Below are 25,718 nucleotides of genomic sequence, written 5' to 3'. Positions count from 1 at the left end.
TTCTGCCGCAATGGTGCCACACTCAGGCTGGAGGATCAACACCTTATATTCCATCAAGGTAGCCTCCAACACGATGGATTGAACATCGATTTTGTGAACTTCACGTCATTTCTCCCCTCCCCCCACTTCACCATTCCCCATCCCCATTTCTGTCTCCCACCTTTTCCCTCAGCTGCTTATCATTCCCCTCTGGTGCTCCACCCCCTTCCTTTCCTTCCATAGTTTTTTACCCTCTCCTATTCTCCCCTCCTCCAGCCCTTTATCTCTGTCACCAATCACCTTCCCAGCTCTTTACTTTACTCATCCAGATTTCACCTTTAACCTAACAGTTCCAGCTTTTTGCTTCCCCCCCCCGCCCCCCCCCACCATCTTACACTGACTTCCCATCTGCTTTCCAGTTCTGATGAAGGGTCTTGGCCCAAAACCGAGTTTATTCCCTTCCATAGATGCTGCTTGGCCTGTTGAGTTTCTCCAGCATTTTGTGTGCATTGCCTTGGATTTTCAGCACCTGCAGATTTTCTTGTGTTTGTTATTTCTTTCTTTCTTTCTGCATTTGCACAGTTTGTTATCTTTCGCAATGCACAAGTTGGTGTGGTTTTTCAATGCTTCTATTATGGTTATTACCGAATATGTCCACAAGTAAATGAATCTCAAGGATATATATGGTGACATATGTGTACTTATATGTACTTTGAGCTTTATCACTGTGCATATATGTGCTTGTGGTTGAGAATCTTGTGATTCTCATGAATTTCACTTACTGCATGGAGATCTGTTTTGTTCTGTCTGGTTGTATTTCAAGCTTACAGAGATTTTCTCTTCAGGTTTTCCTGGTGGTGAGACTTCCTCTCTTTGAAGGTCACTTCGTCCAAGTTAGCTGTTGGGAACTTGGATTGACATGGCAGCACTATCTGTCCTTTCTTGAAACATGAGTAGCATTCTGCTGTGTTGGAGGTGAATATCTATGACTGTACTGACAGTAAGGTTTTGTGCTGTTTGCTTGCACAGGTGAGAAGCTTATTTATGATCTGAGCATTCATTGCATGTCAACGAGAAACTTTCATTATGCTTCTGCCTGGTCCCAAAGGAAGTTCACTGGCATTTTTAACTGTACAAGCTCAATCAACAATAAGTCAACAAATTTCAGGATTTCATTTCAATCTGCTCTTCATTCAATTCACAAACATGTATTGTGCATGCGTTAAGAATTCGACGGAACAATGCCTTGATAAATTCACCATATTTGCTCACTGTTTCAACTGCTCTTGGATTCTTTGTGCCATGGTAACAATTTTGATTGGCTATAGTGTGGAATAAATAATCCTACATTTTCCACATAACTTTTGTAAATGCAACAATCTTCACTGACATTTGGATTGCTGGAAGTGTAAGCATGTCATATGTATCAGAGTCAGTTACAATAATCTTATTTGACAAAGTGATAAAGTCATTAGGGTATCTAAGGAGAGACTCCTGCATCTGTGACTGAGAACAAAGGGAGGTATTAAATATGAATGAGATGGATCACCTTGTATCTTATTGGTTGCATAGCATGCATGTATTGAGTGCTTCTGCCACAAACAAGAGAAAATTTGCAGATGCTGAAAATTGAAGCAACACACACAAAATGCTGGATGAACTCAGCAGGTCGGGCAGCGTCTATGGAAAAGAGTAAGGTCGGCTTTTCGGAACCAAGACCCTCAACAGGACTGGGAAAAAATGAGGAGTCAGAGTAAGGAGGTAGGGGGAGGGGAGGAAGAAACACAAGGTGATGGGTGAAACCAGGAGGTGGGGTGGCGGGGGGTGCGAGTGTGTAGTTAGGAAGTTGATTGGTGAAAGAGATTTTGGGTTACAGAAAGGGGAATCTGATAGGAGAGGTCAGAGGCCATGGAAGAAATAAAAAGGGGGGAGGAGCATCAGAGGGAGGTTAGGGTTACGATCTTATAATCATTTTTCCAGGACAAAGAAGCGGACACTACCCAACCTGCAAAAATGCTTTTACTAAAAGCTCCCACCTGGAAACCACTATAGGGCTAATAAAGCAAAAACTACACCATCTTAAAAGTTTGTTCCACATCCCCCACCCTCTGTCTATCTATCACCCACTTCACTGCACTGCCAACATTTAAACCAGTACACATTTTAAATACCTGCTAGTATTTATGTATATAATGTAAATGTGTATGGTGAATAAAGTTGTTTCTTGATTGTCCCTAGCTCTAGTCTTGTCTACAATACAGAATAGATCTTGAATGATTTCTTTTTAATGTTGATTTGTCTTATCCTTCACAAGTCTCACCTCATAATCAATATCCAGGTAATCAAACTCTCCTTTGGTTCGGAAGTGCTGTGTGTGTTTATCCACAGTGAAGTTCACCTGCTTGTTGTACCGTTCGATTGTAATGGAGTGCCAGTGCTGGTCGTCCAACAAGCTGCCCAGTGTGACCGAGGTGTGACCACTGATGGAATGTAACTTTGTCTCTCCTGAAATAGACACAGTTCACTTTGCAGTTAAACTGCCTTAATGAAACAACCAAGCATTCTTTTGAAAGGAATTTTTGAAGCCAGACTCTCAGAAATTGAAATCCAGCCGAACTATAAAAATGTAAGCTGAAACTGTGAAATCAGTAGCCAACATCTGTCTTTAAAAAAATTCAAATGATAGGCTATTCACCTGAAACATTGAATCTGACAAAGAAAACAGAATCTATTCATTAAATCAACAGGTGTTGAAAAACAATGAGATGTCAACCTGATCATTCTGACTGTACAGACCTTTGAAGGAGCATTTCATTTAGTCCTATTGATCCACTCTTTCCCCAAAGACTTCTGATATATTTCCCTGGTTGGATTCTATTTGTTTTTGCATTTATTATTGATAATACTTATTCCATTTTTAGAGACAAAGTATTCCTGATCACGATCACTAATGCATGAAAAAACAACTCTGCTTATCTCTCAACAGCTTCTTTTTTGCAGTTTATCTTAACTCTGTCCTCTGGCTATAAAAGGTATTCCCAGGGCAAACAGTCCCCTCATTTGCATCATCAAAACCTTTCACAAATCATCAAATCCTCAAGAATCTTTTCTGCCCTGAAAATAACCCTTTCTCTGCTCAGTCCTCAATTCTCAAGTTTCTCATTATTGTTACCGTTCTAGTAAATGTCTTGGTATCTTCCACTAATCTTTGCTACCTAGCACAGGGTGAAACACAATTCATTAAAGCCTATCCACATTTTTTAATATATCAACCTTGCTTATATGCATGAATTTTCAATAATCATAGTCAACTATCTTGTTGTCTTTTAAAAAGGTTAGTTTTATCTACCGACACTATGTATTGAAAAAACTTGGAACAGGGAAGTCTCTAGAGTCAGTCCTAAAACCACTTTGCAATTTTACCATTAAGTCAAAATTGTCTCTTCTCATCCTTCTTCTGAAATAACTCACTTCATAATTCATACAAAGTTCCATTTATTTTATTCGGAACCTATTTTCTCCAAGATTTTTCTAAATACAGAGTTGATTGTTAACTATTTCTGCATTCAATCCATTCCCACCAAAATGCCAAAAATCCAGCCAAGCTTCCAGTGCTATGATCCTAAATGTTTGCCTTCCATTGGCCTTTGATATTATGTCCTCCTCCAAACAATTCCACCCTTGTTCCTTCAGAGTTTGATAAAAACCTCCCCATCACCTGCTTAAGATTGCTAAACATATTTTCACTTATCAAGTCTACTCTCCCCATAATCCACTTTCCCAAGTTGTTACTTACTTCACAAAAAACATTCTACAACTGAGCTCATCACTATCTAGATGACATAACACATTTATTCATCTATGATATACTGACAGCAGCCCCCTTAAACATAATCTCCACCATCAGAAAGGATCCTTGGTCCCCCATCATCTACAACGTTCTTCTCCAAGTCACACACCATACTGATTTTGAAATAAATCCCTGTTCCCTCATCATTACCCATTTAACAAGGTGCTGCAGTAGCAAATTACAGCCTGAAGCATCAGTGTTTGGAATTTAATCCTAGCGTCTCTGTGATGGGTCTCTGTACTAGAATGTGTCTGTTTTCCCCAAGTACTCTGGTTTCCACCCATGGTCCAAAGACATACCATGTAGAGTTTCTGGACATTTGCAAATTGTCCCGTGATTTGTTCAGACATGATTCTTAACGGGGGGGAGCACTAACCCCCCAAGGAGGGTGGTCATGTGTCTTCAGGGGGTGTTAGGGGGAAAAGAAGTCTTCGGGGGGGGGGAGGGATTGAAGATTCTTAGGCATGGCGGTAAATGGCACCCTAACTTGAGGCATGAGTAGAGCAGGCACTTCCAAAACAAAGGATGAGGTACTGGAACACGGGAAGAACCATAGCTCTGCAGGTGGTGAGCACTCATCTTCACAACTCATCTGAAACTCGGCAATCTCATCCATCCTTACCAATCAATGGACATTATTGGTGATCCATAAATTAGCAACCAGGGTACCCAACAGCTCCCCTTGACTTGCAGCATGGAACAAGTTCATGCAAGATAACAATTGGTAACTTTCTCTGCAGATCTATGGAAAACAGGTCGCGCAATGATATTGCACTGCCTGGAAACAAATGGTGAAATAGAGACAACCTGCTGACCCCAAAGATTCCTCTTGAGATGTGCAAAGTGATCTTAGCTTCATATATGCGGTTAAGTACCATCTTTGGGGTTGAGCCCTTACATGATTGGTCAATCTTGCTAACTCGTTCTAAAGGTATCTTGCTGAACACGAGCTCTATCACATCTAAGATTCAAATCCCAAACTGAATCCTTGTCAAAGTAATTCTCGCTGTTGCGATCATCTTATCTTTGCCTTGCCATTCCTTTGCGTGCACTAACATCATTTCATCTGTGTCAACTCACTGCAGTCGTAAACATTTGATAAGTATTCCCAGTTTGTGTTAATGTTTTTATTTTAATTTAGCCCCATTAATGGTGGATAAATACCTATGTTGTGATCTCTACAAGGCTGAAGGTAAGCCTTGAATTCTAATCCTGCTAAGAAACAGAAACTACAAAAAATGTGTGAGTGCAATGCTACATACCTGGAGTATGGTTTTATTCTGTTTCCGTCAGATCAGCAACACCCCATGTGTCTTATTTCTAATACTGTACTGTCTAATGAAGCCATGAAATCAAGAATGGAATAACAGACACCCTGAAAAGGTTACTTATGGTATTACTTAGTTCCAGAAGTTGAAACGAGCTTTTGAAAAGCATTGCACACTGAAGTCATTTGCCAAGAAAGCTAATAATGACCTTGTTAGTGGTCTCATTGCTTCTTATAACATTTACAAGCTGATAGCAAAGTGGGAAAACTCTTATACAATTGTGAAAGATTAATAATGCCTGCTATATCAGAAGTGCTCACCACTGTTCCCAAAATGGATACCAGTATTTTACAATCAATTCCTCTAACCAAAAACTCTGTAGCTCATCGTATTGATGAGGTGAGTGAAGACATTGGGAAGAGAATTTTTTCACTGTTTCCCTACATGACATTCTCTTTCACAGACAATGATTTGCAAGAGCACTGCTTTACCTGCAGTCACTGAAGAAGGATTTTTCAGAATTGATTCATGTACTTGAACAATCTCGAAATTTCAGGCTGGGTAATTAATCCATTTCTTTGCGAGGGGAAAGAACAGGAAGAGAGCTTACAAGAAGAAATTATTGAAATTCAGAATGAAAAAGCATCAAAAATGTTTTTCTAAAGTACCAGCTTTTGTGGTATGCGGCTGCAGTGTCATACAAAGTTTCCTGGTCTTTGGAGAAGAGCCAAACTGCTCTTCATTGCATTTCCATCCTCCTACCTTGTTGAAAGAGACTTCAGTGCAGTGAGCCACATACTCACAAAAAACAGAAACCATTTGGACATTGTTACGTGTGGGGACCTAAAGCTTTCACTGTCACAACTTGAACCAGATATTTCAACTCTTGCTAAAAACCATCAAGCTGACGGATCACATTGATATCGAAGCTGCTGTACAGCGCATGGGTACTGTGTAAGCTAGGTTTAAAGACAAATAAAAATTTAAAGCAGAATCAATGTTCTCATGTTAACATATGGTAGACATTTTTACACTACAGGTTTTTGGAAACAATATTGTGGCTAAGAGGGGCATTGACAAGTATGGAGGTGCTTTAGGCTGAAAAAGGTTGGGAAACACTAGGTTAGGGTTAAATCAGGGTTGTTGGGGATTGTTGTGTGATGCAGCTCATAGGGCCCAAACAGTCTATTCTGCTCTATATCCCTTAGTATTTATAAATAATTCTCCAAAACCCATCCTGAGAACACTTCCACAGAACACCTGAAATACTTCAACAGGGCACGCTCTGCAATGGTAAGTAAGAGGGGTCAAGGTATGATGACCGTGATAGTGACGATCTCTTAAAAGAAGAAAAAAATAAACAAATAAAATAGATTTATTGTCTCTGATTATGGTTTACAAAAGCACTAAAATTTATCAAATATATTTTTAAAATAATCTTCATCACGTATATTCTCAGTGCCTTCCTCCTTTATATCACTTGTCATCGTGCTCTCTTCTCCTGATGCCAATCTCACTGCCCTGACTTTTGAGTGGTTCCACTTTTTTCCATCTAATTTGGAGCAATTCAACAGAGGCTGTCTTTCCCATTCAGATGGTGTTCATTAAGGTTCTCTTCAATGTTCACCCTTTCCTATTGCCTAACTTATGTTGCCTAGCTTAATTATCTGGAACAGCACAGTGGTTAAGTTTTCTGTTTCAATACTTACCCAAATTGATGTGTAGTAAGAGTTTGCCTTTCTTCAGCTCCAGAGTGATGTAATCTCCCCGCTGCCCCTCTCCATGCAACATTACTCCATCACTCTGCATTGTTTTGAATGTCAAAGAGACAATGTCTTTGATTGTGCTCATGCTCTTCTGGTTAAACCTATAAAGCAGTGTGCTTCTTCCATCAAAGTCGGCGACATCAGATTCTATAGATAGAGGGGAAAAAAATATCAATGTGAAATTTCCACCTTTGTGTTGATCCCTCCTGCCCAGTGCTGGCAGTGGGAAGAAGGCATGGTCTGGATGGTGGGGGTCTTTGATGTTGGATGGTAAGTAAACCTAATCAATGGTGTGGGGGGCTTTTCCTGTGATGGTCTACCCAACTCTTTCTATAGTATTTCCCATTACTGGGCCTTGGTGTTTCCATACCAACTCATTATGCAACCAGTTATGATACGCTCCACTGCGCATCTACAGAAATTTGTCAAAGGTTTTGATAGCATGCCAAATCTGTGTAAACTTCTAACAAAGTTGTGCCTTCTTTGTCATTACACTTATGTGCTGGTTCCAGGACAGATCCTTAGATAAGTTAAAACCAAGGAATTTAAAGCCACCAACTTTCTCCACCTCCATTCCTATCATGAGGACTGGCTCATAGGTCTTTGGCTGCTTTCGCCTGTAGTCAATGATCAGCTGTTTGGTTTTGCTGCTGTTGAGTGAGAGATTGTAATTATGGCACCACTCAGTCTGATTTTCACTCTCCCTCCTCTATACTTCCAGATAAAGGTGAAATAGAAGGGTCAAATTTATAATACAAGTGGTGTCAGTGGACTTCAGAAGTGCTGCAGAAACCCAAATGAAAACCTTTAAGCTTAAGAGATAGAGTGAGGATTAGGTCCTTTTGACCCTTTAAGTTGTGCTGCCAGAAACCTCCAATTGAACCCCGGCCTAATTACTACACAACTTACAATGACCAATTTACCTACTAACCAGTATGGGAAGAAATTAGAGGATCCAGAGAAAATTCATGCACTCCACAGAGAGGATTTACAAACTCCTTAAAGAGGGTGCCAGGACTGAACTTCAAAATCCGATGCCCTGAGGTATAATTACATTGTGCTACTGCTATGCTACCATGGCAATGATTAATGAGGTCTTGCATATAGTGATTCAAAAATCCTCATTTGGGCTAGTTTCACTCACAAATAAGTGTGAACTTAACTCTACTTATAATATAAAAACAGTTTACAAATCTAAGAAAGCATTAATGTCATTACAAGAAACACCACAGTTGCCCACCTCTCATTTCAGGAAGTCACTATGTGGTGCTTTGATGTCAAACTGAAGACATTTCTAGAAAATATCCCTGGTCTGTCCATCTGAGCACACAGTATATTAACCAAAGTGATTTGCATACTGCCTCAAAATTCAGCGACTCTATTGATAGAATCCAGGAATTTACCACTTCAACTTAGGGTAGAATATCCAATAAAAGAGGCACATGATGTAAGATAGTGATAGTGATCGACTGGTCGATCTCTGAGACTTTCCCAGTAGATCCCGAAAAAAAAAGAAAAATAAATACACAAATACTGTTGAGAGGTTGTTTCCATGTTGCGGGGTTTTAGTTCCGTTCTTTCTGCCCAGTGCACATGCGTATAGCTCCCCTTCACCTCACAGTGTAATTCAGTGGTCCCCAACCACCGAGCCACGAGGAAACGATATGAGTCAGCTGCACCTTTCCTCATTCCCTGTCATGGCAACTGTTGAACTTGAAAGCACGCAAGGTCATCAGTTGCCTAAACACAATGAGACCCATGTGCGGCCGGCGAGAAGTGCAGTTGCTACTGGCCTGGAGCGCGGACAGATGGGCACTGCCTCTGAACCTGTTTAGCACACCGAATGTTCGTGGGGAACCCAGTGCTAAAATATTCACAGATAATCTAATTCAGGCTCACAGTTTCGTAAGTAGCAGAGCAGCTACTTTGCTACGATCTACTGAAACAAACTTTTGTCAGCCAATAGATTCTGCAGGGGGGTGGGGGGCGGGCACAGGCCTGTCTCTCTCCTCGCTTGGTCAGTCGCTCTCTCCGGACCACAACCACCCCGGCCCCGGTACGGGAACCATTGGCCCTGACCTTGTCCTCTCACCCCACCCATGACCAGCTGCACCTCCCCAGGGCGTCTGGCATCGGGTGGGCAGAGGCTGGAGCTGGGGCCGGGAGGCTGTCTAATGAGGCAATGAAGCCCTCAAAACTGCTTCGGTACCCCGAATCTAAGCACCCTGCACTTATAGACAAACCCCGCTGAGTCCCCGCAAGGACACTGACCCACTGCAATTTGCCTATCATCACAACAGGTCTATGGCATACGCAATCTCAATGGCTTTTTACACGGCCTTAGATCACCAGGACAATACAAACACCTGTGTTAGGATGCTGTTCATTGACTGTAGCTCAGCATTTAATATCATCATTCCCACAAATCTGATCAATAAGCTACAGAACCTGGGCCTCTGTACCTCCCTCTGCAAGTGGATCCTCGACTTCCTAACCAGAAGACCACAATCTGTGCAGATTGGTGATAACATCTCTTCCTCACTGATGATCAACACTGGCACACCTCAGAGGTGTGTGCTTAGGCCGCTGCTCTAGTCCCTCTATACCCATGACTGTGTGGCTAGGTACAGCTCAAGTGCCATCTATAAATTTGCTGATGATATAGCCATTGTTGGTAGAATCTCAGATGGAAATGAGAAGGCTAACATGAGTGACATATACCAGCGAGCTGAGTGGTGTTGCAGCAACAACCTTGCACTCAATAAGAGAAAGAAGTTGATTGTGGACCTCAGGAAGGCCAAGACAAGGAAACACAAACCAATCTTCATAGAGGGGTCAGAAATGGAGAGAGTGAGCAATTTCAAGTTCCTGGGTCTCAAGATTTCTGAGGATCTCACCTGGTCCCAACATATCAATGCAGCTAAAAAGAAGGCAAGATAGTGGCTATATTTCATAAGGACTTTGAAGAGCTTTGGTTTGTGGCTGAAAACACCTGGAAACTTCTCTAGATGTACTGTGGAGAGCATTCTGACAGGCTGCCTCACTGTCTGGTATGGGGGGGCTACTGCACAAAACCAAAAGAAGCTACAAAAAGTTATAAAATTAGACAGCTCCATCTTGGATACTGCCTCCCTAGTATTTCAGACCTGCTCCTTGAAGAGCAGTGCTACAGAAAGGTAACATCCATTATCAAGGACCTCCAGCACCCAGAACATGCCCTTTTCTCACTGTTACCATCAGGTAGGAGGTACAGAAGCCTAAAGGCACTGTTCTGGTGAAAATTCTGCATTTGCCGCTCCTCTTTGATGTCTGCTAAAAGCCCTTTGTAGCACTTGACTTACTGTCAAGTCTGTTAACACCTCACTTCTGCAAAGCAATGTTCTTATGGGAACTGCAACATATTTAGACTAGTTATCAACCACAGCCTGGAGCTTCTGCTTCAAGGCTAAGTGCAGCCTGTTCCAGCTACAACCGCAGACTAGACATAGCATAAGATATAATCACCTCTCTGTATGACAAGCTATCTATCTCTCTGTATAAAAGGTCAACTCGCATATGCGTCTGGTCAGAGTCAGCCTCTCCATTGTGAGGGTTGGCTCTCCGTGATCATCACGACAATAAAGGTTCTCACTGCGAACTGAGCCCAGACAGTCTCTGTCTCTTTTATTTCAAGTAAAGTGTTAAACTCTGCTACAACAGTTTTGGTGTAGTCGGCAGGATCCCAACCACTGGATTCGGACGAAGTAAGCAGATTAGAGTCTGCAGGGGAGGTAAAAAATTCCCCCTGTCCTGGGCTCCAGCCCCAGGGGAGTCTGGGTGAGTACGGCCGGGGGCCGCACAAGAAGACACAAGTTTAATTAAATTTGACTTGGGCTCTGGTCGAAGCGGAACCTTAGGTGAGTGCTCTGTTTGTCTGTCTGTGTCTGTCAGTCTTAAGTGTATAGAATTTGTATAAGATTGATTTGCAGTTACCATGGGACAGAAGAACAGCTCTGGTAGAGTGTCAGAGAAAGACGCTCCCAGTCAAAGGAACAAAAGGGGACACAAATCAAAGACTTCGATAAAGGTAGGAGATAGTGATCCAAAACTGTCGGGGGGCTTAACTAATGAGCCCTATCTGAGACCTGGATCACCAGCGGATAAGGTTTACCGTGAGACTCAGGTAGGTAGTTATGTGACCCCCTTTTGTCCCAATCTATACAGGTGGTATCGGGATCAATGTTTGGATGAAGGAGAGTGACATTATAATGGGACTCTTAAACCCCATGTTATTGAAGCATATTGAAATGATGTTAAGGCGGGAAATGATGACCCCAATTGGGATTTACCATACGTCTTGAGCTGTTTTCCCGTATGGAAAAGAATTGGAAAAAATATAATCTGCCCATTACGGCGAAAAAAATTGGGACCCCCGATGTTATCCATAGGTCCCATAAAACAATTGACTGCCTCCTCACCAAATCTAATCATGGGTGCATTCCCCCAATTGGAGAGATCCAGTGCGTCCCATGGGGACCCTTGGCGAGAATCTATTGAATATGCGTTAGCCCTTCGACAAAATCCGTATGCAGAAGGTGGACAACAACAGGAAGGGCAAGGGGAAGTGGCTCAGGCAGACAGTACGGGGGGAGCTAGGGGATCGGGAATGACTCTCCATTCCGGACACAAATTGTTCCCAGTAGAGCAAGGCCCCCGGGTCAATGTACAGAGCGATCAATTCGAGGTCAGTTCCTCTACTGCCTCTAAATTTCCCTGCATAATGGTCGGAACTGCACCGATTCTACATCCTTGGACCCCAGGCGAAGCACGGGACATGATTTCTAATGCCCCAAACCACCTTAAGAAACCCGCTGCTTTCCTAAATTGGCTTGAACAGACCTGTATTATTTACGACCCTCTGCCTGCTGATGTAAGACTGCTTTTACAAGCTGCCTATGGAACATTGTGGGCTACCGTGAGAGATTGGTTTGCCATCCCCCTGGGTGAGGGAGGAATATGGAGAACCGATGACACCCAGGACGGAAACGAGAGTAGGGATACCTGGCTACGGGGTAGAGGGAGAGAAGCGGTAATGCAGAGTGCTCAGCAACATGGGGACTTCTCCGAGGTCACTAGGTGTCTACAAAAAAGAGGGGTATCGGTACCCGAGTTCATTGCCCGTTTTAGAGAGACTGGGGATGAATGGGCAGGGATTCCCCTGAATGCTAACCATCAGTTAGCAGTACAAACCCTGCTTAATTGTTTGGAATCCGGATATGCCCAAACCTATAAACTGAAAGTACTAGACTGGCAGAATAAACCATGGACCGACGTAATAACAACCCTGGTCAATATGGAGAGGGCAGGCCTTTTCCCTGCTCCCAGAATGAAACCGATGCATCGGGACCGACCCCACCGTAATCCCGATCACAGAACAAAGGGACACCCAAGTTTTAGGGTTCAGCGGGAGCACTCCAACGATGTATGCCGAAGGTGCGGCAGGAAGGGTCATTGGGCCCGTGATTGTAAGGTGCTCGAAATCCCTGCTAATGCTCCAGCGGCACATAATCCCGGCCCCTGTGCCTTTACTTTCTCGCAGCCTTTCAGCCCTAGCCCGGCACGGGACTAGGGGTGCCCCGGGAGGGAGACGTGGCAGGCCACTCAAATTAGAGCCTCTTCTGAAGGGAATGAGGCACCCATGATCACACTCCAACCTAGTGGACCAAGCAGATTACCCGGCTCCTGTGCACGGATGATTAAGCGAATCAGACACCTTGGTTCTGGACTCTCATGTGTGTTTTGGACTGGAGGACCTTGGGGTACGGGCTCACCTTTCCAGGCGTCAGGAAGACTTATCCCAGGAATCTATACCACATGTGACGCTCGCCGTCAAACCACCATATGAGGCAAAGTGCATGGCCCAGCTGGTGAGCCAGGTGGGGGAGCTTGAATCCGAGCCTTTTGAAACCTGTCATGTCGCAACGATGTTAGAGGAGGTGACCGTGCGGGTGTCGAGGGAAGGAAAAGGGGGACACATCTGCTTTAACACAACCTGTACCCCAACTACCTTCCAGAGACAGCAACCCCCAGAAGATCCCTAGAGCAGGATCCGCTGTTGCTGCAGGAGGTGCCCAGCTCTCTCTGGGCCCAGCACAAGACCCATGTGGGATGGGCGATCTCAGCCCGACCACATCAGGTGTGACTACGTGATGGAGTACACCTTCCTTGTGTTCGACAATATCCCCTTTCCGCAGCCGCCCAACAAGGCATGGTGCCCGTCATCAAGTCCCTATTGGAACAAGGGGTGCTTAAGAAGACCCAGAGCCCCTGCAATACACCGATGCTTCACATTCTGAAACCCAATCGGCCCAGTGAGCAGAGATTTGTCCAGGATTTACGAGCCGTAAATGATATCGTGGTACCCATTTCGCCCATTGTACCCGATGTTAACCAGTTCCTTACCTCTCCACCCGCCGATGCTCGGTTCTTTACGGTAAGCAATCTGTGTTCGGCATTCTTCTCGATACCCGTACATGAAGATAGCCAGTACCTCTTTGTCTTCACTTACGGCCATGAACAGTATACCTGGACCCGCTTACCTCAGGGGTACACCGAAAGTCCTGACGTTTATGCTGCCGTTGTTCACCGTGATCTGGAAGAATGTCCTCCTATCCGATCGGTCCTCCTCCAGTACGCCAATGATCTTTTAATCACATCCCCGGACAGTGACGTTTCTATGTCTGACTCCAACACAGTTCTGAAACACTTGGCGCATTGCGGCCATCGAGTCTCAAGACAGAAACTGCAGCTCTGCCAGACTCGAGTGCAGTACCTGGGGTATGACCTGAGCGAAGGATGTCAGCAACTGGGCAAGTACCGGATAGCTGCCATTCTTGGCATGAGTTTCCTGAAGACGCGCTGAGAGGTCCTCGCCTTCTTAGACATGGTCAGTGGATACTGGAGTACAGGTTACATGATGCTACCCTGCGTGAAGCCGCCAAGACGGACACTCCCGAGACAGCCATTGACACTCCTGAGCGATGAGCCGCCTTTGAGCATCTCAAGCATGCCATCTCGACTGCACCCGCGCTGGGTTTACCACGGTACGACAGGCCGTTCCGCCTTTATGTGAATGAAAAGGACAGTTTGGGGATGGCTGTATTGACTCAGGAGCACGGCTCCGATCAGCGCCCAGTAGCTTATTACTCCATCCTACTGCCACCTATGGTCCAAGGGATGCCATCTTGTTTACGGGCTGTGGCGGCCACCGCTGAACTGGTAGAGAAGGCTTCTACGATCATTATGGATCATCCATGCACTGTCATTACACACCATGCCGTACTCCTACTCCTTAATTCCAGCGCCACCCAAAATTTCTCAGCTGCACGGCGAACAGGCTATGAAGTCATCTTGTTGTCACGCCCCAATCTGACTTTCCGTCGCTCCGCCTTTTTCCTGTCAGCCTCTGAGGAAACTTCAGCCTCCTCCTTGGAGACATCTTCCCATGACTGTATATTGGAAGTTCAGGCCAATGCATCTCCTCGTCCAGATCTAAGCGATAAACCCCTACAGGATGCTGAGCTGGTCCTGTTCACTGACGGATCCTCTAGCCGCCCGGCTGACGGAGTACTATTGGCCGGATACGCTGTCACCTCCTACCGGAATGTGCTAGAGGCTTACCCCCTTCCGCATGGTACGACAGCGCAGGAGGCCAAGCTCTTTGCCCTCCTCTGCGCATGCGTGCACACCACGGACAACTCTGCTACAACAGTTTTGGCATAGTCGGCAGGATTCGAGCAGTGCTACAGAAAGGTAACATTCATTATTAAGGACCTCCAGCACCCAGAACATGCCCTTTTCTCACTGTTACCATCAGGTAGGAGGTACAGAAGCCTGAAGGCACACACCCAGTGATTCAGGAACAGCTTCTTCTCCTCTGCCATCCAAACCCTAAATGGACATTGAACCCTTGAACACCATGTGGAGGATTTAGTCCAACTGGGTCGGGCATGGACCATTGCAAGACTATAGCATTGCATGTCTGTATTGCTTAATGTCTGGATCAGCAGAGAATCAAGATGTTGCCCTTTAGCCTACTGCTGTAAATACAAGACAATATAATAGACAATAGACAATAGGTGCAGAAGTAGACCATTCAGCCCCTCCAGTCTGCACTGCCATTCTGAGATCATGGCTGATCATTCACTATCAATACCCAGTCCCTGCCTTGTCCCCATATCCCTTGATTCCCCTATCCATCAGATATCTATCCAGCTCCTTCTTGAAAGCATCCAGAGAATTGGCCTCCATCGTCATCCGAGGTAGTGCATTCCACACCTGCACAACTCTCTGGGAGAAGAAGCTCTTCCTCAACTCTGTTTTAAATAACTGACCTCTTATTCTCAATCCATGCCCTCTGGTACTGGACTCTCCCAACATCTGGAACATATTTCCTGCCTCAATCCTATCAAATCCTTTAATTATCTTAAACGTTTCAATCAGATCCCCTCTCAATCTCCTCAATTCCAGTGTGTACAAGCCCAATCTCTCCAATCTCTCTGCGTAAGACAGCCCTGCCATCCCAGGAATCAACCTAGTGAATCTACGCTGCACTTCCTCAACTGCCAGAATGTCCTTCCTTAGACCTGGAGACCAAAACTGTACACAATATTCCAGGTGTGGTCTCACCAGGGCCCTGTACAAATGCAAAAGGACATCCTTGCTCTTGTATTCAATTCCCCTTGTAACAAAGGCCAACATTCCATTTGCCCTCTTCACTGCCTGTTGCACTTGCTCATTCACCTTCATTGACTGGTGAACTAGGACTCCTAGGTCTCTTTGCATTTCTCCCTTACCTAACTCTACACCGTTCAGACAATACTCTGCCCTCTTGTTCCTGCTTCCAAAGTGGATAACTTCACATTTATTCACATTGAATGACATCTGCCAAGTATCTGCCCACTCACTCAGCCTATCCAAGTCTCCCTGTATTCTCCTAACGTCCTCTTCGCATGTCACACTGCCACCCAGTTTAGTATCATCAGCAAACTTGCTGATATAGTTTTCAATGCCCTCATCTAAATCATTGACATAAATCGTAAATTGCTGTGGTCCCAATACAGCCCTCCAGCCTACGCTGTACACACCACAAGGATACATGACTTAATTGTTTTTCCCTATAGCTTACTTAGAACAATACCAAATATAGAAATGTTGAACAAACCATACCCATTAGAATCAAAAGTGGATGTGCGTACTGATTGTAAACAGAGTTGTTGCTCTCCAGAGGGACGGCTCCCCATGACACGTAAATACAGTCTCCTAAAGAATACCTGGGTCTGAGTCTTGTTTGCAAAAGGAATCTGGTGACAAGGATGGCATCCCTATATTCAGGGGCCAAATGAGCCTTGACAGAGCAATTGGCTCCTTGGGTGGGATTTGAGTTCCTACCTGTAAGACTTCCCTGAATGAGGAGAAACAAGACCAGGACCCGGGTGAGGTGTGAGGAAGGTGGTCCCTGACTGGCCAGTGACCAGCTCCTGAGTTCTGGTAGGAACAAGATGGAAACTGTGGGAGGGCAATCAGACCTATAGACTAAAAGACTTCTGTGAAATTTAACAGAACCCGGGTATTGGTATATGGTAATCAGCTGATTACAACATGCAGTTAGTACAAAAAATAGGGCAGAAAATACTAATAAGTACAAATAAAAGTATATGATAAATGGGAAACTGGGCAGGTAAATCCCTGGTCAAGCCAACCCGATCAGATAAGAACAAGGAGCATCCACATGAACGACGCCCGGCCAATCCGGTTACGAAGTCCCCAATGAATGAGAACACGGAGAAGAAACTGCAAAATACAAGAGAACAAAGCAATTGTTGGGTGACCCCTCCAATGAGGTTTGGGTGAAAACAGGTTAGCAGGTACTCTGGTACATTTCCAGTGATTTATATGAAAATTTTATTGAGGTAGCAGTGGGATTGCAACGAAGTCCCTAGAACGGGCAGTTAGCCCAGGCTGTGGCAGTGCTGGCGGCTCTCCAGACCGAAACCCTGCCCCTGTGCCAGATTTTTCCTGAGCTTACTGATGGGGACAGAGGCGGGTCGGAATCTCTGTCCATGGAAGATTGCGTTTCCACCAGGCGGGGAGGAGGGTTGTCCAACAGCACCACAAGGGGAGGCACCTCTCAATTCTCCTGGATAATAGTGGGTGACATCCCTATCTTAAAACTCTGGACTGGCTGAGGTACGCCATATGACCACTGATGCCCCTGATCCATTAGGAAAACGTGTAGCGTTTCATAATTGGCTTACTCAGATTGGTCAAATATTTAACCCACTGCCTGGCGATTTATGGGCGTCCCTCCCTATCATATATGAAACTTCATGGGTTGGGTGGAGGCCAACTTCCGGCTCATCAATGCTTCTTCTGAGGAGGACTGGCGACCGGTAAAGTCGGCAAGGATGCTTGACTGGCTATGGTAACATGGGTGCACAAAATTAAAGCCCTATTTTTGCTGCAGCCTGACAACATGGAGACTTTGGGAAGTTACCCGGTGCTTTCAAAAGAAAGGAGAGACTGTCACTGACTTCATAGCTCAATTCAAAGACACCTGGGACTCAAATATGGGAATACCCCTGGACCAGCAAAATGCCCCTGTGGCTGTACAAGCCTTCCTGAACTACCTCTGACCCAAGGTCACCTATGCCTTTAAGTGGACCAATCTAAACAGGCAGATGCCGCAATGGAATGTGGTAACCCAGATCCTGACTAACATGGAACAAAATGGGCTGTTAAAGATAACAGGAAAAAAGAGACAGTTTATGCAAGAAGGGGAATGGAAGGCGGGAGTTCGGCGAAGGCCCTGCAACAAGAGATGTAACTAGGTGAACCCCCGTTCTTCCCAGGTGTCTCAGAAATGGCTCGTTAGCCTTCGCTGGCTGTCTCCTAATTCAGCGCCAAGAAATCCACCATTCTCCAGCCGTGTGTGTCTAGCATATACACACTCCGGTCCCGCCAAATCCGTGAAATTGGGACTTCACTCACACCCAAGTACTGGTTTGTGTCAATTGCTCTATGGTAGGAAATAACAGACAGCACACTGCATACAATTAATGTAAGTATATTTATGACTATTAACTTAACTAAAGAGTTAGTAAAAAAAAACGAAAAGGGACCATTATAACTAAACAGTCAAAATGGCACAGGTTGAGTTCAAATCTTCAAGAGTCATATTCACTGATCCTCACAGACTCCGGTACCTTGCTCCATCGAATCATGGTCCCCAACAGATCGAATCCTATGACCAGTTCACTCTAGCATCTTTTCTCTTCATCTCTCTCCAAACAAAGCTCATGCCGGTGTCAGGCATGATAAAAGAAACAGTTCTCCAGCCTTCTCTCCTGATTGGATGGCCCACATTCCTAAGCACTTGTTATCTCTGACAATAACACAAACACTGCTTCTACAGAAAGACCATTACATGATATACCTTACAATGTTAGCAGTGAAACCTTTACCAAGGCATTACATAGGAAATGTGCATGAAAGGGGCACTGGGTCAGGTGGCATGGAGGATCAGGATAGGAGGGGGCAGGGAGAAAGGATGTCCCACGAAAATTCTGGGGAACCGGCAGCTTTCACTCTGTGTAACCTTTTCGGGGCCCCAATAGGGAGGCCACGAGGGGAGATGATACAAGCTCAGAGACCTCAGGAGGATCCACTTCTGGAAGTGGAGATGGCCTGATCGAATCCAGCCCACTGTATCATGTGGAAGCCCCTCTGTGGCACTGCCTGAGAGTACAAAGACTATTCAAACTGTGGGGAAAGATGGAGTCCCCGTGATGGATACATTATCCCAGCCCGTATAAATTAGAGTATGAGGCAGAGGGGTAGAGGAAATGAGAAACTCTGCAGATACTGGAAATCCAAGCAACACACACAAAATGCTGAAGGAACACTGCAGGCCAGGCAGCCTCTATGGAAATGATGATTTGTACCTCGAGTTGCCAAATGAAAATCTGCCCGAGCTTTGCTCTACGATGCTCCTAAAAACAGGACCACAGATACACAGCAGCTTTATATGCCTTGGATATGGAAAAATTGGCTGTGGCAGGGTATAATAACAGAGGTGGGGGTCGGGGATTAGACCAGAAGATATAGGAGCAGAAGTAGGCCGTTCAGCCCATTGCGTCTCTCCACCATTCAATCACGGGCTGATCCAATTCTTCCAGTCATCGCCACTTCCTGCCTTATCCCCATACCCTTTGATGCCCTGGCTAATCAAGAACCTATCTATCTCTGCCTTAAATTCACTCAATGACTTGGCCCCCACAGTCGCTTGTGGCAACAGATTCCACAGATTTACCACCCTCTGACTGAAGTAATTTCTCCGCATCTCTGTTCTTAAATGGACGTCCTCCAATCCTGAAATCGTGCCCTCTTGTCCTACCATGGGAAATAACTTTGCCATATCTAATCTGTTCAGGCCTTTTAACATTTGGAATGTTTCTATGAACCGCCCCCCCCCCCCCCCCCATTCTCCTGATCGCCAGGGAATACAGCCCAAGAGCTGCCAAACATTCCTCATATAGTAACCCTTTCATTCCTGGAATCATTCTCGTGTTTGTTCTCAGAACCCTCTCCAATGTCAGTGTATCCTTTCTAAAATAAGGAGCACGAAACTGCCCACAATACTCCAAGTGTGGTCTCACAAGTGCCTTATAGAGCCTCAAAATCACATCCCTGCTCATATATTCTATACCTCTAGAGAGATGAATGCCAACATTGCATTCGCCTTCTTCTCCACTGACTCAATCTGGAGGTTAACTTTTAGGATATCCTGCACAAGGACTCCCAAGTCACTTTGCATCTCTGCATTTTGAATTCTAAGCGATAGTCTGCCCATTTATTTCTTCTACAAAAGTGCATGACTATACACTTTCCAACATTGTATTTCATTTGCCACTTCTTTGCCCATTCCCCTAACCTTTCTAAGTCTCTCTGCAGACTCACTGTTTCCTGAACACTATCCGCTCCTCCACCTATCTTTGTAACATGGGAGAAATTGTTATGGGAAACAGGGAAATGGCAACAGAATTTAATGCGTACTTTAGACCTGTCTTCACCAGGGAGGACACAAGCAATCTCCCAGATGTATGGATGGGCCAGGGTCATAAGATATCAGAGGAATTGAGACAGATTGACATTAGGAAAGAAACTGTGATGAGTAGACTTGTAGGACTGAAGGCTAATAAATACCCGGGTCCAGATGGTCTGCATCCGAGGGTTCTAAAAGAGGTGGCTCAGGAAATTGCGGATGCATTGGTAATCATTTTCCAATGTTCCTTAGATTCAGGATCAGTTCCTGAAGATTGGAGAGTGGCTAATGTTATCCCACTTTTCAAGAAGGGAGGGAAGGAGAAAACAGAGAACTATCGCCCTGTTAGCCTAACGTCAGTCGTGGGGAAGATGCTTGAGTCCATTATTAAGGACGAAATAGTGGCACATCTAGATGGCAGAAATAGGATTAGGCCGAGCCAGCATGGATTTACCAAGGGCAAATCATGCTTGACTAATCTGTTGGAGTTTTTTGAGGGTGTAACAAGGATGTTAGACGAGGGTAAGCCAGTGGATGTTGTGTACCTAGATTTTCAGAAGGCATTCGATAAGGTGCCACATAGGAGATTGGTGAGTAAAATCAGAGCTCATGGCATTGGGGGCAGGGTTTCAACATGGATAGAAAACTGGTTGGCAGATAGAAAGCAAAGGGTAGCAGTGAATGGGTGTTTCTCAGACTGGCTGGAGGTGACTAGTGGGGTACCACAGGGCTCTGTATTGGGACCACAGCTCTTTACGATTTATGTCAATGATTTAGATGAGGGCATTGAAAACTGTATCAACAAGTTTGCTGATGATACTAAACTGGGTGGCAGTGTGACATGCGAAGAGGACGTTAGGAGAATACAGGGAGACTTGGATAGGCTGGGTGAGTGGGCAGACACTTGGCAGATGTCATTCAATGTGAATAAATGTGAAGTTGTCCACTTTGTAAGCAGGAACAAGAGGGCAGAGTATTGTCTGAACGGTGTAGAGTTAGGTAAGGGAGAAATGCAAAGAGACCTAGGAGTCCTAGTTCATCAGTCAATGAAGGTGAATGAGCAATTGCAACAGGCAGTGAAGAGGGCAAATGGAATGTTGGCCTTTGTTACAAGGGGAATTGAATACAAGAGCAAGGATGTCCTTTTGCATTTGTACAGGGCCCTGGTGAAACCACACCTTGAATATTGTGTACAGTTTTGGTCTCCAGGTCTAAGGAAGGACATTCTGGCAGTTGAGGAAGTGCAGCGTAGATTCACTAGGTTGATTCCTGGGATGGCAGGGCTGTCTTACGCAGAGAGATTGGAGAGATTGGGCTTGTACACACTGGAATTGAGGAGATTGAGAGGGGATCTGATTGAAACGTTTAAGATAATTAAAGGATTTGATAGGATTGAGGCAGGAAATATGTTCCAGATGTTGGGAGAGTCCAGTACCAGAGGGCATGGATTGAGAATAAGAGTTGAGGAAGAGCTTCTTCTCCCAGAGAGTTGTGGAGGTGTGGAATGCACTGCCTCGGAAGACGGTGGAGGCCAATTCTCTGGATGCTTTCAAGAAGGAGCTAGGTAGATATCTGATGGATAGGGGAATCAAGGGATATGGGGACAAGGCAGGGACTGGGTATTGATAGTGAATGATCAGCCATGATCTCAGAATGGCGGTGCAGATTCGAGGGGCCGAATGGTCTACTTCTGCACCTATTGTCTATTGTCTATTATCAGCAAATTTAGCCACAAATCCATTAATCCCATAGTTCAATTCATTGACATACATTGTAAAAACAGCAGTCCCAACACCAACTCTTGTGGAACTCCACTGGTAACTGGCAGCCAGCCTGAATAGGATTCCTTTATTCCCACTCTTTATTTTCTCCTGATCAGCCAATGCTCCACCCACGCTAGCAACTCCCCTGTAATTCCATGGGCTCTTATCTTGCTAAGCAGCCTCATGTGCGGCACCTTGTCAAAGGCCTTTTGAAAATCCAAGTAGAGCACATGTACCGCATCTCCTTTGTGTACCCTGCTTGTAATTTACTCAAAACATTGCAGTAGGTTAGTCCGGCAGGATTTTCCTTTCAGGAAACCATGCTGGTTTTGGCCTATTTTGTCATGCAACTCCAGGTATTCCATAATCTCATCCCTAACAATCGATTCCAACAACTTCCCAACCACTGATGTCAGGCTAACAGGTCTATACTGTCCTTTCCGCTGCTTCCCACCCTTCTGAAATAGTGGAGTAACATTTCCAATTTTCCAGTCATCTGGTACAATGTCAGAATCTATCGATTCTTGAAAGGCCATTGTTAATGCCTCTCAATTCTCTCCAGCTACTTCCTTCAGAATCCGAGGGTGCATTCCATCAGGTCTAGAAGATTTATTCTCCCTCAATAAGCTTCCTGAGCACCTTCTCAGTTGTAATTTTCATTGCACGTACTTCACTTTCCTGACACTCCTGAATGTCTGGTATACCGCAGATGTCTTCCACTGTGAAGACTGATGAAAAATACTCATTCAGTTCCTCTGCCAGCTATGCATCTCTTATTACAATATCTCCAGTGACATTTTCTATTGGTCCTATATCTACCCTCAACTCTCGATTTTCCCTTTATGTACCTAAAAGTTTTTAGTATCTTCTTTGATATTAGTCACCAGTTTCCTTTCATAATCCATCTTTTACTTCCAAATGACCTTCTTAGTTTCCTTCTGCAAATTTTTAAAAGCTTCCCAATTCTCTATCTTCCAAATAGCGTTGGCTTCCTTGTATGCCCACGCTTTTGATTTTTCTTTGGCTCTGACTACACTTGTCAGCCATGGTGGTGTCCTTCCATTCGAAAATTTATTTTTATTTGGAATATATCTGTCTTGCACTTCCCTCATTTTTCACAGAAACTCCAGCCATTGCTGCTCTGTTGTCCTTCCTGCTAGTGACCCTTTCCAGTCAACCTTGGCCAGTTCCCCTCTCATACCATTGTAATTTATTTTATTCCATTGAAATACCTACACATTGGAATTTAGTTTCTCCTTCTCAAATTTCAAAGTAAACTCAAAAAAGAAAATTAGATAGGTATATGGACAGGAAAGGAATGGAGGGTTATGAGTGCAGATCGGCAGGACTAGGTGAGAGTAAGCGTTCCACACGGGCTAGAAGTGCCGAGATGGCCTGTTTCCGTGCTGTAATTGTTATATAAAAATTATTTTAAAAAATCATATTGTGATCACTGCTCCCTAAGGGTTCCTTAACCCTAAGATCTCTTATCACCTCTGGATCATTGTATAGCACCCAATCCAACACAGCCAATCCCCTAGTGGGCTCAACAACAAGCTGTTCTAAAAAGCCATCCCTTAGAATAGTGGTCACCAACCCATCAATCATGATCGACTGGTCGATCTTTGAGACTATCCCAGTAGATCCCGAAAAAAAGTGAAAAATAAATACACAAATACTGTAGAGAGATTGTTCCTGGGTTGCAGGGTTTTAGTTCCGTTCTTTCTGCCCAGTGCGCATGCATGTAGCACTACACTACACTGTGTAATTCAGTGGTCCCCAACCACCGGACCGGGAGGAAACAATGTGAGTCAGCCCTCTGTTGAACTTGAACCCGCACAAGCTCATCAGTTGCCTATACACAGTGATACCCTCGCACCGGGGATCACTGGTTGGCCTCGGTGGCCGGCGGGAAGTGCCGTTGCTACTGTTCTGGAGCGCTGCCTCTGAACCTGTTTCATGCATCGAATGTTCGTGGCGAACCCGGTGCTAAAACATTTGGGCTCAGCGTTTCGTAAGTAGCAGAGCAGCTACCGCGCTGCGATCTACTGAAACAAACATTTGTCGGCTGATAGATCCTATGGGGGGGGGGGGCTCCCTATCACACTTTTCTTGCTCGGTCGCTGTCTTCGGATTGCGAACCACTGCCTCCGGTACAGGGACCTCCAGCCCTGAGCTTGTCCTCTCACCCGACCCACGACCAACCGCACCTGGCCAAGCGTTTGGCGGCCGGCGGGCAGGAGGCTGTCGGAGGCAATGAAGCCCTTAAAACTGCTTTGGTGCCCTGTCTAAGTGCCCTGCACTTAAAGACAAACACGTTGAGTTTTGTGAGCAGCGCGGGACAGAAGCTAAGTGCCAAGAGCCGCGAAAGACTAAATTTTGGAATAGACTGGACATAAGGAACCTACTTTGAGTACCGCTGTATTACCGTCGTGTTTAACATTCCCCCCCCCCCCCCGTCGGTCGGTCCGTAAGAATATTATCAATATTAAACCGGTCCGCAGTGCATAAAAAGGGGGGGGGGTACCCCTGGTGTGTTGGTGTGTTCATATATTATTTCTACTTCCGGGTTGTGGGGTTTTACTTCTGGTCTTTTCTGCCCTGGTGCGCATGCGTGTAACTAATTGCTCTGGGGTCAATCTTGCCTTGAACTAAGGCTGAGGTTGGGGATCTTGTGCTTTAAAAGGTTGGTGGCCACTACCTTAGACATTCTACAAATTCTTGGGACATTTTGTAAATACCTGCAAGTTGGCAACTGCATTGCACTGTACTGCCGCTTTCTGAGACCCGATCCCAATGCAGATTATTGGAAAAAGACTTACAAATAAGAACAAACACGAGGAAATCTGCAGATGCTGGAAATTCAAACAACAACACACTCAAAATGCTGGTGGAACACAGCAGGCTAGGCAGCATCCATAGGGAGAAGCGCTGTCGACGTTTCAGGCCGAGACCCTTCGTCAGGACCCTTCTTATGAATAAGAGGATGCATTAGGGTCCACTTCCTTTCATGGTGCCATAGTTTTTGGCCCTGAGGGACCGGCTGTCAAAGTTCATTTAGACCCTAGCCCTTTCCATGACCAGACACAGTCATTCCTCGAGACACAGACGCCCCCGTATCTTTAGCTCTGAAAACTCTTTTCACGCTGTAGGACTTGGCTGTAGGGCATGGTGAAGAGAGTACTGGTTGACCAGCCCCTACGCCAGGAATCTGGGGTACATTTCCTGAATACCAAAACGGGCATTGTTATGATTACCCCCACGCGAGCTGAAGGGACATTTTCTTCTCATCATCCCCCGCCACAACCCCAATGGTCAGGACCTGCCGACAGCCACCGAGTGGCTCAAACTCTTGCCACCAGAACTCTACAACATGTTAGAACCACCTGGCAGCTAAGGGTTATCGAGCCTCTCTGTCTAAATTACAGTACTACCAAATGATTGTCACCTACTTGGGGTATATAATGCAGGAGGGGATGTGAAGATTATGCCCTGATCATACTTCTGCTACCATCTGGGCTCCTAAGCCTTCCACCAAGAAGCAGATGTTGACCTTTCAAGGCATGACAAACTACTGCAGGCTCTGCATCCCTGAATACAGGATCTACTATGTGAACTGCACCTGAAACCATCCAGTGGATGGAGGAAATGGAAAAAGCCTTCACCATGGCTTGTCAAACGGGCTATGATGTTGCTGAGTAAACCTAACCTCTCTTTTCAAAGAGCACTAGCCCTAGAACCTACAACTTAATGCTTCTCCCTGGTCCTCCTGAACCCCATAATTGTCTAAAAGTAGCTGAGAGTGTTACCTCGCCTCGCCACAGCCTGATCGGTCAGCTACCCAACCCTGGACAATCCCGATCTTATTCGCTTTATGGACATCTCCTCTTGAAGGATATGATCCTGGCAGGTCATGTGATTGTCCACCCTTCGAGACACTAGAGGTAGCAGCCCTTCCCCTAGGCACATCCGCTCATGCAGATCACCTATGCACGTTAACTTGGGTCAGTA

General features: G+C 45.2%; 1 protein-coding gene across 1 annotated transcript in view; it reads right to left on the bottom strand.

Moving 5' to 3' along the window:
* The window catches only part of LOC132394271 (contactin-associated protein-like 5), a 977,958-nt gene that overhangs the window by 921,405 nt on the left and 30,835 nt on the right, over positions 1-25,718 (bottom strand). Inside the window, exons 2-3 of the mRNA XM_059970196.1 lie at positions 6,807-7,010; positions 2,300-2,484 (exon numbers count right to left, since the gene is read on the bottom strand). Coding sequence (XP_059826179.1) covers positions 2,300-2,484; positions 6,807-7,010 — 389 coding nt within the window. The remainder of the gene's footprint in view (positions 1-2,299; positions 2,485-6,806; positions 7,011-25,718) is intronic.

The sequence above is a fragment of the Hypanus sabinus genome, chromosome 5 (genome assembly GCF_030144855.1).
Source record: "Hypanus sabinus isolate sHypSab1 chromosome 5, sHypSab1.hap1, whole genome shotgun sequence".
Classification (NCBI taxonomy): domain Eukaryota; kingdom Metazoa; phylum Chordata; class Chondrichthyes; order Myliobatiformes; family Dasyatidae; genus Hypanus; species Hypanus sabinus.
Note: the sequence above shows the minus strand (reverse complement) of the source record. Positions and strands in the feature narration are given on the sequence as shown.